Source organism: Phyllostomus discolor, chromosome 3, assembly GCF_004126475.2.
Source record: "Phyllostomus discolor isolate MPI-MPIP mPhyDis1 chromosome 3, mPhyDis1.pri.v3, whole genome shotgun sequence".
Lineage (NCBI taxonomy): Eukaryota > Metazoa > Chordata > Mammalia > Chiroptera > Phyllostomidae > Phyllostomus > Phyllostomus discolor.
In genome coordinates, this window is record NC_040905.2 from 11493084 (window position 1) to 11509512 (window position 16429).

Sequence of the window (16429 nt, forward strand, 5' to 3'; positions counted from 1 at the left end):
TCTCGAAGTCCCTTCTCTGCTGGGAGGGTGCTTGTGGGAATGACTCCTGAGATAGCTGATGGAGCGAATGTTTTGCTGAGTCAGTGGTTGCCTCTTACTTAAGCTCCTCTTAACATTCTAAAGTATTAAGTTTCACTAGGCAGCAAAAACAAACTGCTAGCACAGCAAGTTGTTTTGTTGTACTTTTGCATGACCTTGTGTGGTTATCACACATACGGTCACTTTTCCCCAGCATATTTGTAACAATCATATCAAGAAATGGTACTTTATGTCTAATTATAGCTTTACCAAAAGAGATTTAGAATCATCGTAAGCAGCAGAATTTGACCAGAGAAGAATATTGAATATAAGCATTACAGTGTATGGTGCATTTTCAATTTTCCATTATCTTCAGTAAGAATTGTTCTAATGAAGGTTTTCCATTTTCAAGTAGATTAGCTAATACTCAGCAGAAAACTCCTAAATTCTTGCCATTTCTCTCCTGACAGCACCTATTCATAAGTATTTAAAATAACCTGACACTCTTTTTAATCAAAGATCATCTATAATTTTATTTATGTAAAAATTAAAAGTTATAAATTGTAACTTAATAATATTAACACTACAAATTTGTTAAAAGGTGTCACTGCAGGCTTAGTAACATAAAGCCCGTCACACACAAATATGTGTGCTTGTTTCCTAGGAAAAAGTCCACCTGTCCATCTTATTTTAATATAGTTTAGTGACCTTGAAGTTCTCATTTCAAATACCCTAGGTTGCATTGGCATGCATGAAATAGTATAGGGAAATTCTCATCTTTTTTAAAACTTAGAAATAATAGCAATTTTCAAATTCAAGCAGGAAGTGCTGTCAGGTCACATGTTTAGAAAGGCACCACTTTCTGCCAGTGGCTCCATAGTGTCAGAACTGTTACCACTTCAGCTAAGATCGCCCTTTGATATTGCCGAGTTCCAGGGTAAACACAATGAAAGGTGTCATAAAGGCTTGTTTTCCAGTTTTTGGAAAGAACATGACAAAAGACTTCACTTAAAAGATAGAGACCTGTGTATCACTTAAGGCAGCGAGCAACAACCACAGAAATGTGGAAGAAAGATGAAAGTCCGAGGATGCTTTTGGAGGCCTGGTGAGGTGGGGAAAGGGGTGAGTGGTAATCACTGGACTTGCTCAGGGAGGGGCCATGTCGACATTTGCAGCCTGACTCCGAAGATGTCATGAGAGAACCTCTAATTCTATGACTCCGGGATGCAGAAAATGGAACGACTATTGGTTTGCCTTCCCTTTATAACATTAGCATAAATAATAACAGTGAATACTACTCCCATTGGTAGGCCACCCAAATGCTGAGCTAAGTATTTCACATGGACTTAGAAGCAACACGTGCAATAGATATTTTTTCAAGTGTCCTGAGTTAAGGATACAGAAAAGGGTTTCAACCGCTTGCCCATAGACAAGCTCCTCAAGTCCCACAGTATGACATAGCCCTGGAAATTCTGCATTAATGACAACTGACATTCGTAAGTCTGGGTTGTGTCCCCAGCTGGGGTGGGCGGAGGTGGTTCCCCGACAGAGGGGCCTCCTCGCCTGCTCACCTGCAGTTTGTGTGGGTGGGGAAGGAGAAGCAGAGCGGGCTCCCGACCTTTCCCGGAACACCTGAACTCACGCCTCATATCAATTCGTTTCCTAGCGGCTCTGCCCCGACTTTAAACATCCTCTGTGTCCTTGCCATCAGCTCTCGACTCCTTTCAGTTCCTCCTCCCTGCAAAGTGCTGTTTCACAAAGCCTTCCCTGACCAGCCTCACTGCACATTGTCTCCTTTGCTTTGCACTCTTGAGCACTTTTTATAAAGTTCATCTTCTGTTCTAGAACAAACTTAAATAGACGTTTTGATTTTCTTCTCTTTTGTTTTCCTTTTCAAATTTCACTTAAAGTCCCCAGGGCAATTGGTTTTCCTTTTACATCGACTTTGTTAAAAATATAACTCTCTCCCTCCCTTCTTCCTTGTCTTTCTCCTCCCTTCCTTCCTCTTTCTACCATACTTTGAAAGCTGTTGTGTTCTACCATACTCTGAAAATAAGATAAATGTTTTCATTGATATCTTTCAGTCCCAAGGGTCTCTAGAGTTATCCTCTAAGACATACACATGTCAAGTTAGAGCTGCTATTTATTTATTTATTTTCAACTTTTAGCTGAAATACTAACTCTGGGTCTGAGGTTGGACCCAGGAGTGCATTATGGCTATCATCATGACTACAAAGGCCCCTTCTGAAAGAAATTAAGAGTGGTTGATAATTTTCAAAATCCACTTCCACAAACTCATAGTCCCAATGCAAAGCTTTACCTGGAAGTAGGCACGAAGGCTGTCTCTCCATTGCCAGATGGAGCACTGCTCAAACGCACTGGCTTGCCAGCCAGGCGTATGGGAGGCAGGGGAGGAGAATTACCAGGAGTGAGGATCACCATGCTGCCAAGGGGTTAGCCCGTGTTTTTTTTCTCCTGTTAGTTTAACTCAGATCTGGGTTCTATGAAGCAAGTGTAAGATAAACTAGAAGAAGGCAGGGGATCATTTTAGGGCCACATCATCCCAGGGGGCTGATTTTATGTGTGGGCTGGTGATTGTCCTCCTGGTTAATCTTGACATCTGGGGGCTCTTTTCATAATCATTGTTGGTCTTACCTTTAGGTGCTATTTCTAAGAACTGATCTCGGAAATTGTCGAGCTGCTCGATGGTCAGGGTGCCATTCTCTTCCTTTTCCACAGGCGGAGGGCGTATCGGAGGAGGGGGGTCTGGAAAGACTTTGATGTCGCCATTGATGAAGAAGTCTTCTTGGTCCAAATAAAGTTCATTCTGGATTTTTGTAGACATTTCAATGTGATAGCGAGCTACCTCCGTTAACTTTTCCACACTGAAAGTGATCAAAGGCAGAGGGTTATCCCCACTGAAGATACTATTAGGTTAGCACTGTTTGCTTATTCGATACATACACAAAGTTAACATATTATATATCTAAGTTAAATGATTTAGTCTGCATGTTTAAAATTCTCCTTTCTCCTGAAATCCATTTATAAAAAGGCAGGGTATAAATAAATAAATGTAGATTAGAATCAAAACACATGCTCATTATAGAGCTCATAGCCATACCTTTTATACAAAGCTAAACAAGAAGATATTTCATTAAATATGGTTGTATTTATATTAGAACATATTTTATCACATAAGCAAGATTATGTCAAGAAACACCATGTCCAGCAGAAGTAATGCCTGCTTGAGTGTGGTTGGTAGGGTAATAATATGGGTGTAATAATTTATGGTTTTAATTTTGAACATTTCACCTGAAGTGTCATATGGGGTGCTTGAGTATGAAATGGTTGTGTTACAGAATTACATGGTTATCATTTTGTAATGAAAAGGGACATTATTTGTGCCAGACTCTGTATTTTATTGTAAGTATGAACCAAAATATCGTTATATTCCTGAAAAAACCCTGTAACATATGACTGTTGGAATAATACACTTATTTGGAATCAGGATAAATTATAAAATGAGTGAAACTTCTACAAGCACATGCAAATTTAGTATCAGCAGCAGTAGGTAGGGGCCACTGTGCACAGTGGACGAGCCCTGGACGCCGTGCTCTGTCTCAGGACACTCTCTAGCCACGGGTCCTTGGCACATTACTTGACTTCGCTGAGTGTCCTTATCTCTGCGATGGAGCCAATCACACAGAGCTCCGTACCCTATGGCTACTAAGGTGAAATCACCTAGGGCATGAATTTAAACTGTACTAGGGATTATAATTTTGGCTCGAATTAAAGGCCATTTTAAAGGCCAGAGAAGTTTTATAGACATGCATAATATCACTGTATTACTGGAAGGATCTTGTTTGTAGCTTGCAACAAAGATTGAACATAGAAAAAATTGCATATTTAATGTGCCGTTACCTAAGTTGGGAATATCAAAATATTCATGCACTAACAATTTAAAAAAATTGTATGACTTGCTTTCTTTCAAAAGACACCCTTCAGTTCAACTCCAGCACGCAGCTTCCAAACTTTCAGTAAACGTTCATTGTGAACTGGAGTCTATCAGAACCTGGATCGAGCAGCAGCCTGCGAAGTGCCCTGGTTGGAGTGTGTCCTGTCCCAGACCAAGTGGACCGGGCTCACCGCTAACGAGTGCGCCATGGGGAGCCCGGGTCTCCCGGCCGGTCAGGCCTCCGGAGCCTCACTTGAAGGCTATTTCCACTCTACTGGGGTGCTTCTTTACTCCTTTGAGGGGAGAACTAGGAGGATGAGACTCATTGCCCCTCGCGAGCAGTGGGGGTTGGAAAGCTTCTGGAACCCAACAGAAAAACGGCACAGGGCCTTGTCACCCCTCGGAGGGGTCCGTGTGACTGGTGGGTGTCACGGCTTCTCACTTTTCCGTTAGTTGGCCCAGACTGGTAATACATCTGGCATTAGACAGATATGGAGCGTTATCTCACTTCTGAAAACTATTTAAAAGTACCTATCATCTTGCCTTGTAAACGAAGGTCTTCATTGAGTAGTGTGAAAACCAAACTCTTAAATAATATACAAGACTGGGTATTGCAATACAATCTTTTGAAACATGATTTACCATTTGAAAAGGGCCAATACAAAGGTACACATGATTTCCTAAAAGGTCAACATTTCTATTTGTAAAGGTAATTTCCATTTGTACACACTTTAAAAATCTTTGCCAGCTTTGGTTTTCAGGAAATACCAAAGTGTATTTTTATTTTTATTCTCACAGGAGGATATGCTTATTGATTTTTTTCTAGACAGAGGAGAAGGGTGGGAGAAAGAGAAGGAGAGAAACACCTATCCTTGCCTCTTGCATGCACCCTAACTGGGGACTGAACCCACAACCCAGGCACCAGAAATCAAACCCATGATCTTTCAGTTCACAGGAATTGACTCCAGCCCACTGGGCCACACCAGACAGGGTCAAAGTACATTTTTCACAAGTCAGGCAGTACTTACCTGGCCATTTCACGCAAGTACCTCTCACCGAGCCACTTTTCCATGAGTTTGTATACATTAACTACCTTTGTTACTAAATCTTCAATGGCAGCCAGTGCTTTTGTCTTTATCAATTCAAGTCGGAACTGTGTGGCAATTTCTATTTAAAAAGAGAAAGAAAGATTTTAAAAAATGTATTATGCACACATGCATTTTTCTGATGAACTGAATTTAATTTTAAAACAATTATCCTTCAATCTGTGAAGCTTTAGGCACACATTTAATCTGTAAAGATGGATGAGTATAACTCATTCAAACTTTCATTGAGAAGCAAACGAAATGTGTGGTAGAGTCATTTGATAATTTAAACCAAAACTGTAGTTAAACTTTACACTTATTGCACTTTATGGGAATATGCTCTTTGATAAATTGGAACGGAAAAACACAAATAGGTAATTTCCTAATTTCAAAAGGGAAGAGTGTACAAAGTCTCTTGATCTCCCTACTTCAGAACTTCTGGATTACAATGCCATAGTCTTTCTCTGCACTGGGAAAACCAGAGTCCAGTCCGTGTGTCCCAGGGCTTACTGCTGTCCCTGGCACATCATATGGTCTGTGGATTTTACCTATGAAATACCTTTCCAGTCTTCCTTCTTGGCTGTTTCCGTTACCACTGGTGTAGTCTAGGCCCTGGGTATGTCACCTAAACTACCCCAATGGCCTCAGTCCTGCTTTCTCTAGGTTCCTTTCCCCACCCCAAATCCAAATCTATCTCCACACTCTCCGGAGAGATCTGTGTCACCTGCATATGTAATCACAGTTGCTCTTGTGCTCAGAGTTCTCTAGCTCCTAGTTGCCATAAGAGAAAAGGTAACTTTTTCTTGGCAGGGTCTATGCAACCCTCCATGATGTGGCTTCCCTATGTCCCTGGTCAGTTGTTCCCAGAATGTGGCCCGGACTCCTGAGCTCCTCACTGTAGTTCACTCAGCTCTCCCTCCCACTGCTGCTCTGATGTGTGCTCTGGGCAAACTTCTCCACATTCGGCTCATCCAGTTCGGCTCAAGCATGGATTCGCCTGCTGGGGAAGTCTTTCCTGATCACCCCCAGCCCTGCCCCCATGCTCCCTTCGTCCTGTAAGCCAACCTCCAACAGCCCAACATACTATAAGGGATTGCTTACATTTCACTTCCTCTGGACCGGGATTTATTTTTGTTAGTTTTGTGTCTGTGTATATATGAGTGTGTTTCCAGTAACTACTACAGGGTTGGCACATAGTGAAAACCCAGTAAATATTTATTGTGTGAGTGAAGGAATTTAACCACAGCAGGAATCCTGTATGAATGTACTGAGAGATGAAGTAGACTTTACCGAAAGCAGAGGTGGGGACGGGCAGTGGAGGAGAAGACGTGTCCTGCCTCTCCTGACCCCACAGATCTTCCCGAGTTCAACTTACTTACTGTCGGGATTGTGGAGGCAGGTGGTAGTGGGGTGGGGGGAAGGGAGGAGAGGAGAGAAACAAGGGATGGAAAGTATCCTGCATGGTTAATGGTCGCTGAGTAGTTAATGTGTCCCAGCTGACCCAAAGAGGCAATTTTATGATTTTGTCATCTAATGTATTGACCACGGTTGCTTTCCGATTAGGATACTTTTGCTCGGTTTCCTGATCTTTTCAAATTCCACTTTGAAATGCATTAAAAGACAGTTTGAGGAGCCAGAAGGGGACTGTCTTTTAGAGTCTTTCCTATGCAGAGAGAAGGGGGCCGTTGGACGTTATGGATCCGTCGCTTGTTCTCCTGTGGGCTCTGCTCCCAAGAACTCACTTGCAGGGCCTGCTCACCTCTGGATAGGGTTTATTTTTCTGATGAGATGCCTACACTATCCTTATTATAATATAAAGCCACCTACGTAGGTAGCCTCAAGCCTTGTTTCAATCTGTAAAATGACACCAACTCTACAATATTCTTTGTGCTTCTATTCTTTGAGATTATAATCACTGTGAGTGCTCTTCTAACCCCTTCCCAAAGTCTCTCTTTTTTTCCTTTTTGAGAAACAAGCAGATAATTTATAGGACAGTCAAACCCAGTCTTCATATGGTCACATGAAAACAGCCACCTGAATGCTGTGCTTTTTAATCAGTTCGCTTTGTGTTCTCCTAGACATGGTTGAGCTGTGCATGTGGGCTGTTGGCTTAGTGGTCTATTTTCTACAGAAAAGGATCGCCTGAGTTTTTTCCCATTACTACCTTCAAACTGCAGGGCAGCAAGATGTTCTTCCTTTATCTTGAGTCTCAGTTCGTTTTTCCTTTCCATTTCGGCAATCTCCGCCAGTGACTGCACCGCAGGAGTGTGTTCTATCACGGATGGCGATTTACCTGAAAGGCCAACCAGACCCACCGAATAAACTCACAGTGGACAGGTGCACACACGTGGTACTTGGACAGAGTGACTACAAAGTAAAACGTGTGGAGCCATGAACCTCTGGTGGGTGATCTGGAAAGGGGAAAACCCTGGTCCTGATGATGTGCGTGATGAAATCTTGTTGGCCTTGCCCTGAGAACTCTCCGCGTGGTGTCTGCGTTGGCCACAGATGCAGCACATGCAGACGTGGTCACTGACCCCAAGAGGCGGCAATTCAGAGCGTGGGGACAGATATTAGCAAACCCCAGCACACTGTGGGTGCCATCAGCCACCTGCAGAAGGACCACTCCGCAACGGTTACTTACATCAGCCATGGGTTTCCCAGGTCCTCATCGAGAGGAGACTAGAGGATAACCTCAAGAAGATATGGCTGAAATGCAGCTGATGGTCAAGAATCTGTAATCTACTTAATTATCTTGCAACGAGTACTTAACTGCAAGTACTTCAGTGGTTACATAGGAAAACGAAGCAATAAGAATGTGTTGGTATTTGAGAATTTGACAGTGTGATTCTTGGCTATGGGCCCATTTTATATCATTCTACTTAGTTCAATAAGTTGTCCTTGAAGGTCCTACCTCTAGGGTTTTAAATTTTTCGAGGAAGATATAAATGTAAACAAAGAAACCATAATAAGAGGTATTCGTTGCAATGGAGGATGCATGTATAAGTCACAGATGAAGGAGAGCTTAATCTCCTGGATTTCTATTTTACCATCTGTGAAATGAAGAGATTAGACTCAACTAGTTATTTCATTAAAGTAAATTAAAGCATTCCCTTCCAATGCTGCCTATATCATTTATTACCATCATCTTCAAGGAACCGAAGGGGCGTGTCCTTTATCACAGAGCCACTCTTCTGTTTGCTTCCAGTGCCACCCCCATCCCCACCCTTCCCCCTCTCAGGGCTTTGTCCTAACTCCTGCCTGTGGCTGCTTCCATGGACTCCCCTTGGGAAGGGTTTCCCTGGCACCTCAGCTGGGGGAAGGTGACTGTGCTCTAAAGGGACTTGTCCCTTCCCTCCCGAAGAACAATGATGGGCCACGTGTGTGTCTCCGCTGCTAGCCTCCGGCTCTGTCCGGGTAGGGGGCCAGGTGTTTGTCTTCCTAAAATTCACCTCTGTGTTCTCAGCACCCATGGGAGCGTGCTTCACAGAGCAGGCGCCTAACACACGTCACAAGCACTCGATGAATGGAGTGACTCGCGTTCACGTACTGCCGTCTCTTCCTCTCTTGCCCCCAGGCACTGCGAAAATGTACGAGTGGAAGAAGCATGCGGAGGGGAAGACAATGCTGGCGGCAGGGCTGATCCTGAAGGGGAAGAGGAGTTCTCAGCCAACCCGAGTTTTCCTTTCCCTTTACTTTCCAGGAGGCCCCTGGAGACAAGGACTTCCTTGGATAAAACCTGAGACCTGGATTGCATCTTAAACCAACAGACTTATAATGAGCTTTTAAACTTCTCTCGGTCACTGCAGCAAGTGTCGGCCCCCTTGCACACCCTTTTCAGATCACGCAATGTCAGCTTGGAGCCCCTTTGACATGTCCAGACTGTCTTCGAGGTTAATCTGACCCTGGATATGCTTGGCTGTTCGGATAAAGAAGTTAGGTAGGCCAGGTGTGTGACAGGATTTGCCAGCTAACACCGCAGTTCCCTGGAGCCTGGGTCTCCAAGTTAAACGTCGTTAAGAGCATTTAGTGGCTTAGAGGTCGGTGTGCTTTGTTAAATGCTGGTTTTCTATCACGGTGAGGTTTGAGCATCCCCCGTTCTGGATGCCAAAACCACGAATACCTTTCTCTTTTTTGTCTGGCTTTTTCTGTGTGGGTGGCTCCTTTGCGGCCTTTTTATTAGCATTCATCTGAGGAGATTTTTCTCTGGTTTCTGCTGGTTGGGATTCCTTTTCTTCTTCCAGGAGCCTCTGGTGAATGTCAGCAGCCACCTGGATGTATAAGGGCAACATTTCAGTTAGGGCAACATTTATGAAATATGGTATTTAGGCATTTGGATTTAGTCCTCAGGCCATTCCACTGAGACCGGGGCAAACAACCAGGCCACCTATTCGGTCTCAAAGAGCGCGCACTTCGATGTTTAACTGAAATGGAAGCCCGGCCTTGTCCTGGGGTACGGCTTCCCCCGGGCCAGCCACAGCCACACGGGGCTGCTCCAGCCCTGCCCGCGGTGGGCGCATCCTTGTGCTTCCTCCTTGTCACCTCCAGACTGTGACAGGGCCCTGGTGAGGCAAACATTTCTTTCTTTTAAATCTCCGACCCCATGGGTTTAGCCTCCCTTGTCCTTCCAAGTTCCTGTTATCTCTTGGCCTTCACAGGGTCATTCCCCTACATCAGTGTCTCTCAATTTTTTTTTATTATTGACCCCCTTTGGAATTTTGAAACCAGCTTCTCCCAATCACATCCCCCTCCACGAAGTTTTATTCCTGTGGGAGAGATTGTGTCAGTCTATGTATTTTATTATGCCTGTGTTTTATGCACAAAGTGGTCAAGCATTTTTCATGCTCCCTAACCGGTTTCAGGGAATGCATGCCCTATGTTATTAACTGGGCTCGCGGACACGTGAATCCCGGGCTTCATCATAGGTGCGGTGCTCATAAGGATGACCTGTCCCACAGGCTGGCCTCAGTGTTGCTTCTTAGCTCCCTCCACTCGGGGGCCTTTCAGCTTCCCTCCCTCTCAGCAGCCCCCTCCTTTCAGTCCTACATGTGTCCTGGTTTGACAGGTGAGTTATGTGGCCGGCTCATAATAGCTGATGAATGGAGAGAGCTGGGGTGCTGCCCTCACTTCCCCTCTGAGGCTGGCTCTACCCTTCAGGCCGCAGCAAAACCTTTTCCTGGGGTTTGTGCAGCTGGGGCTGTGCCTACCGTTAGCAAGACTGGACCTTTGAAATAAGTCCAGCTGCCTCCGGAGAGCTGCAAGGTGCTCCTGGGTGCAGCCCTGAGCAGTGAGAGCTGAGGGAAGACTCCCAAAATAAAGAAGGAAAACCCGCACACACCCTGGAGGCGGGAGCCACACGTAGTTCAACTTTTAAGTCTTAGCAAGACCACTGGTGAGGAAATGCTGGTCCACAGGGGTTTATTTATTTATTAAAGTGCTTCCTGTGTCCAAGCCTGGCATCATTTCTGGGGAGAACTTGGGGAGGGGCCGGGAGGAGAAAGAGGAAGTTGACTAGAAAGGTGAATAAAGGCTCAATCTCTGTCCACATAGAAGCTTAGTCATGGGGGCCGGATAGACCAGCCTATTGCTGCCCACTCCAAATTCTTGCTACGCTTAACACTCCCTACACTTAGTGGAGTCCCTACAGTTCTGTGAGTGGTAAGTGTGGGCTTTACAGCTCCCGGGAGTTGGGCCAGTTCTGCTTCTTGGAATTCTCCACATAGCACTGTGCTACATTCATAGGGGACACCTGGGAAATGCTTGTTAATTGATGGAATTTCTTTTAACATAGTATTATTCCGCAGAATACACCCACAGCTTCTTTAATGGCATCACAATCTTGCGTGGATACAGACAGGTTTCGAAGAGCAAGTCAGTATTATGTTGTTTTTAAAAATCAGATGCTCTTTTGATAAAAATGGATTTAATGATATATACTCTACTCTAAATTCTTGGCAATGCTGAAAGCAGGCTTGTTAACACTTCCCCCTAAATTGCAAGCAATTCATTTTTTAATCTGTTCTTGCAAAGCACTAGGTAAATTAGCAATTTCCTTTAAAATTGGATTTTCCTCCCTGGTAAACAACCTTGTGTTGGTGATGGTGATGATTATAATCATCATCATCTTCATTGTTCTGTCTGCATCCTTCAAAGACCTATGGGTCCTTCTCAAAAGAATTCACACAATTCACAACACCTCTAGCAATCTAGCTTGTAAGGCTGAAGAAATGCTAGAAATAGTAATGATTTCTTTGAAATCATTGCATACCTGCTAATTAGAGGCAAGTTTTGCTAAAAATTAACACATAGTATGATAAATGGCTAGCTCAGGTAGAACGTTGGTGTAGAACAAAGCCTGAGTCCAAGTGTTCTCATTTCGGCAGCTCTAATCTCAGCTGCTATTGTTTTCCCTGAAACAACTTCCTGAATCACACCTGTCTCATCTGCAACTCAAAATCTCCCTGTGGTCATGGGACATCAAAGTCAAAAATGCCTATTGGAAACATAGAAGTAGGATTCAAATATAGGTAATGGTAATTACTAAACAATCCTTTCTCCTATGCTTCCTATGTGGTTTTTAAAGCTCCACAAAGAAAATAGTATAATTTTGAATAAATATCTTAACATAATGATGTATTATATTTACAAGTTCTCAAACACTTTCTTTTTTTTTAGAGATTTCATTTATTTATTTTTAGAGAGGGAAGGGAGGGAGGGGGAGAGAGAGAGAGAAACATCAATGTGCGGTTGCTGGGGGCCGTGGCCTGCAACCCAGGCATGTGCCCTGACTGGGAATCGAGCCTGCCATGCTTTGGTTTGCAGCCCACGCTCAATCCACTGAGCTACAACAGCCAGGGCCTCAAACACTTTCATATACATTATTTCATTAAATGTTTCAACCATCCAAGAAAAAAAGGTAAGTAAAATGTTATATATTGAGGGAATAGAAGCTTCAGATTTTCCTAAAGTCACACAGCTTAATCAAGAGGGGTAGTCAGTGCTCTGTGTGTTGTAGGATGCTCTCTTTCTAACAGTGCTTTAGAAATTGAAAATGTCTACATGTCATATTTTAAAACGTCATTTCCCCAGGTAATTTTAATGGGACTCACAAGACTTGTAAATTAGGTTTATGTAGCTCAATTAGCAATGCAAATAATGATTTATATTTTTTCTAGAACCCCTAGCCCTGGTTTCCCACTCTCTGGTGCTCGGTAGCTTTTGTGGCCTTTGCAGGGACCCTCACTGTCACTGCCGCCCTCGTTAACATGAACATCAACGCCACCTCTATAGCAGCAGCAACCTCCCAAGGCTGGCTTTAGGGCTTAGTATTATGTTAGATGTGGGCATTATTCTAGGAGTAAGGGATATAAAAGTTTTAGAATCTAGTTAGTATTCAAGAAAATACCCAACAAAATATAAACTACAAACCATAATCTAGATAATAAGGGCCAAAGAAATGGGAAAGACACTAAGTGTTACAAGAGATTGAAGAGCATATGGTTCCAGAAGGCTAGGGCTTCAGGATAGGCGGCTAACTGACTGGCCAGGACTCCAGGTAGGAACTCGTCCTGAAAACTTAAAGAAAGTATGAGGTTTCCATAAATGGAAGGAAAAAGGAGTAGAACTTAGGAGAGAAAAACGGCCTTAGCCAAGGCATTGAAATAGTTAATGCCCACTGACTATATAAGAAGCAATATCTAATCAGTTTACGAGAAAGCTGAAAAGGGAAAATAATCCCAAATAATATAATGTGGAAAAAATTAAATTAAGAAACAAAAAGTAAAATGAATAAATGAAGTTGGAAGTTAATTCTTTGGAAAGACTGATATAATTGATAAAGTTCCATGTAAGCTGATCACTAAGGTAATATACTCATCAAGTAGGTAATATACTGTTATGTTAACACTAACATAAGAGGCTATTTTAAAGAACTTTATGCCAGTGAATTTGAAAATTTAAAAGTGGAACAATTTCTAGCAAAATAAAACTTACCAAACCCAATCCATGTTTTTTTCCCCCAAGAAGAAATAGAGAATAGAAATTTCTCTATATCCATTGAAGAAAATGAGTCCCTGAGTGCAGGGAGCAACAACAACCCTTCCTGCAAACTTCTTAAAAGCCTAAGTGGCTTCTTGTTGAATGCTACCATACATTTCACGAAGAAATAATTCCAACTTCCACAAAACCTTCCAAAGCTATATCCCAATTCAACTTACGAGGTTTGTGTTACCTGGATGCTGATGGCTGACAAGTTACATGAATGAAAATTCAAAAATCCCAAACAAATTTTTTGGAAGACAAAGTCAGCAATGTCTAAGAAGGATGAAGCTTCATCACAACGTTGGACTTAAGTTTTACATTAAAAAATTGATATATTTCACATAATATAAAATAGAGGAAAAAATCATCTGATAATCTCAACAGATGCAGAAAAAGCATTTGATAACACAGTTCATTAAAAAACCCTCATAGCAAGCTAGAAGTGAGAAGGGATTTCCATACTCTAATGAACACTACCTGAAAAAACATCTACAACCAACGTTTTCATGGGTCTTGACAAGCTGATGGGAAAATGTATATGGAAAGCCAAAATGCCTAGAAGAGCCAGAATGCTCTTGAGAGATGGCAAGTGGGAAGGTTTGCTCATCCAGATAACAAATAAATGGTGCAGTGGGTGTGGTCTGAGTGTAAGTAAGGATAGGCAAATAGAGCAGTGCAGCAGGCCTCGTTTATGACAGGTGGTCATCTAGCTGCTGACGACGATGACCCTGCAGTCAAATGGGGCCAGGATTTAGTGTTGCCTAGGAAAGTGGAAGTACTCCGTATAGCACTGTCTGCTGACACTGAAGGTGGCACACTCTCCTAGGTACATACCCAACGGTCAAGGGTGCACATGCTCATCTGTGTGCATGTACAGGAGTGTGCTTCGCAGCAGTACCCAGGCTCCCAGACTGGGAGCCCAGATGGGTATCCAGTTAAATGAAGTGTGAGGTATTTTTATAATGAAACACTACACAGCAACAAAATTGAACAGAATACAGCTACACTCAACAGGACGGGATGAATTTCACAAATACTACGGAGCAAAAGAAGACACAGAGAGACAAAAGGCATGAGTCTGTTTATTTAAAGCTCAAAAGCGAGCAAAGCTGACCTATACTGTTTAGAGTTGTAAATATGGGTAAAAAAAAACCTCTTAAGAAAAATCAAGGAAATGATTACTAAGCAGGTGAAATGAGGTTCCCTTTTGCAGGGACAAGGGCATTAGGGCTGGGAAGGGCCACAAGAAGGACTGGGCAGGTGCTGACTTTTTCTTTTTCCCCATGCGGTGGTTCCATGAGTATGCACTTGGGTGAGTTCTTTAAGCCATTCAATTACATTTCATGCAGTTTTCTTATGTGAGACAAAATGCACACTCAAATGATTTTTAAAAGAAATAAGACAATGAGAAGAATTGACAATCAGTCTTGAGAGGGTGAAGAGAAAGACAGCAGCACAAAAGCGGGTGCGGCAGAAAGGAGGCACTGAGGGTGCTGCGGGACACCGCCAGAGAGAGAACCCGGGGGGCAGAGTGGCCAGGAAGGGACCTGGACAATGCCCGATCAGAAGTGCCGACTGCTCTCCAAGGGAGACTGTGATGCGAGAGCCTCTTCCACCTTTTCCATAAAGTCGTTGGGAAGTTGGCACTGCTTTCTGCTCAAATGTGATAGTTCAGGGAGAATCAGAAGGAACGAAGGTGGGAACCGCATTTGCAGACCCAGGGCTGCAGGCGATGTTAACAGTGGTCCTCCGAGTTAGACTGTGTGTGGGCGAGGCTGCTGCCTGGACTGCGGTCGCCTGTGTGCCCTCCCTGTGTCCTTGCATTTGGTTCGGGCTCAGGCAGGGACTGTCATCTTTTTACCCCCTAGGGAAGGTGGAAAGGACGTGAACCCTGAAGTCATACAGACCCAGAATCCAACCTTATCTCTGACACTCACCTGATGAGTGTGACCTGGGGCAAGTTTCTTAACCTTTCTGCACCTTCATTTTCCAATGTAAAGAGGGTAATAACACCTTACAGGTGATGCAGGTAAAATGCCCAGCACAGGTTATACACTAGGGTCCAAAAGGGCAGATTTATATTTTGCTTGGTTCTGTAGATTTTTAAAATTTCGATTTTATTTCTAACATATTAAAATATGAATTTTCATATTTCACATAAAAATTTGCACTTCGGGCTTTTCTTAGAGAATTAAAAATCTAGTCATACTGAGCATCATCCTTAAATGGCAAAGTTGGTTAGGGCCGAGAATCCCATGCATCTGCAGACAATGGTGCCAACTCCATTTGGCCACAGTGCCTGCCCTCCCTACTGCCTTACACTCGACCCACCTCATTGAGGTTTCCTGATTGGCCCTTGGGGGCCCTGCACTGGGAACTCTGTCTGGCCCAGCAGAGAAAATAACCTAAGTGTTGGTTCACTCCTTTCTTCATCTCACGTAATTGCTGTTTTTAATTGTTTCACTTTATATTTCTTTTGGGAAGAAGTTGAAATATAAATGTATACAATGCCTGTGAACATAATGTAAATTTTTCATCCGTAGCATGTCACCAACAGTGGTATGTAATGTGCGGGCATTACTGAGAGGACAGACAGGAGAAAGCACAGCTCACCATGTGAGACACTGCCAAGGAGGCCTGCTGCCAGGTGTCCATCACCAGCTTCTCGTCTACCTCGAGGTTTAACTCTACTTTTTCCAGCGAGTGGTCAATCTTGCCTTTCAGGATGGTTTTTGGTTTGGATTTGGATACAGCTGAATCCGGAGAAACGGATATTCGAGAAGCTAGAGGAATTCTTTGGAAAACAAAAAAGAAACATAAAGATTTTATTTAACAGGATTCTACTTTTCATGACCATGCAAATTTTGTTGTCTCGCTTTAAATCTCAATTTTCAAAGTTCTCCCGGTAAAACTCTTTAAACAAAGAAAAGACTATAAAAGACTATATTCATGGGTTTTTTTTTTTGTGGTCTAGAATATCTTAAAAGCAAGAGGAAACTAGAAACAATGACAAAACTTAATTTTCAGGTTTAATTCTTAGTGGTTATGAGGAGGGGATTCAATGATGGCAATTATGAAGAAATGCAATTTTGAAATTTATCCAGGACATAAGCTGCCGGCAAGGAGTAAATAAATCATCCACAAGAAAGCAAACCTCATGGAACTGGGCACCACTTCTTTAAGATGACCAGCATTTGGCCTCCTGAAGTGGACAGTTAAAAAGCAGAGTGTGCAAGGGGTTTCCTAGGGAGATGATAACGTTTTGGCCGTGAGTGGAGAAGAGCTCCAGGAGCCCCCCCTCTTGTCTACGGGTAGCCGAGCCCCTCTCTTG

General features: G+C 43.2%; 1 protein-coding gene across 1 annotated transcript in view; it reads right to left on the minus strand.

The window, feature by feature from the left end:
* The window catches only part of SPEF2 (sperm flagellar 2), a 138931-nt gene that overhangs the window by 31132 nt on the left and 91370 nt on the right, over positions 1 to 16429 (minus strand). Inside the window, exons 25-29 of the mRNA XM_028524215.2 lie at positions 15712 to 15892; positions 9182 to 9329; positions 7223 to 7351; positions 5002 to 5140; positions 2674 to 2903 (exon numbers count right to left, since the gene is read on the minus strand). Coding sequence (XP_028380016.1) covers positions 2674 to 2903; positions 5002 to 5140; positions 7223 to 7351; positions 9182 to 9329; positions 15712 to 15892 — 827 coding nt within the window. The remainder of the gene's footprint in view (positions 1 to 2673; positions 2904 to 5001; positions 5141 to 7222; positions 7352 to 9181; positions 9330 to 15711; positions 15893 to 16429) is intronic.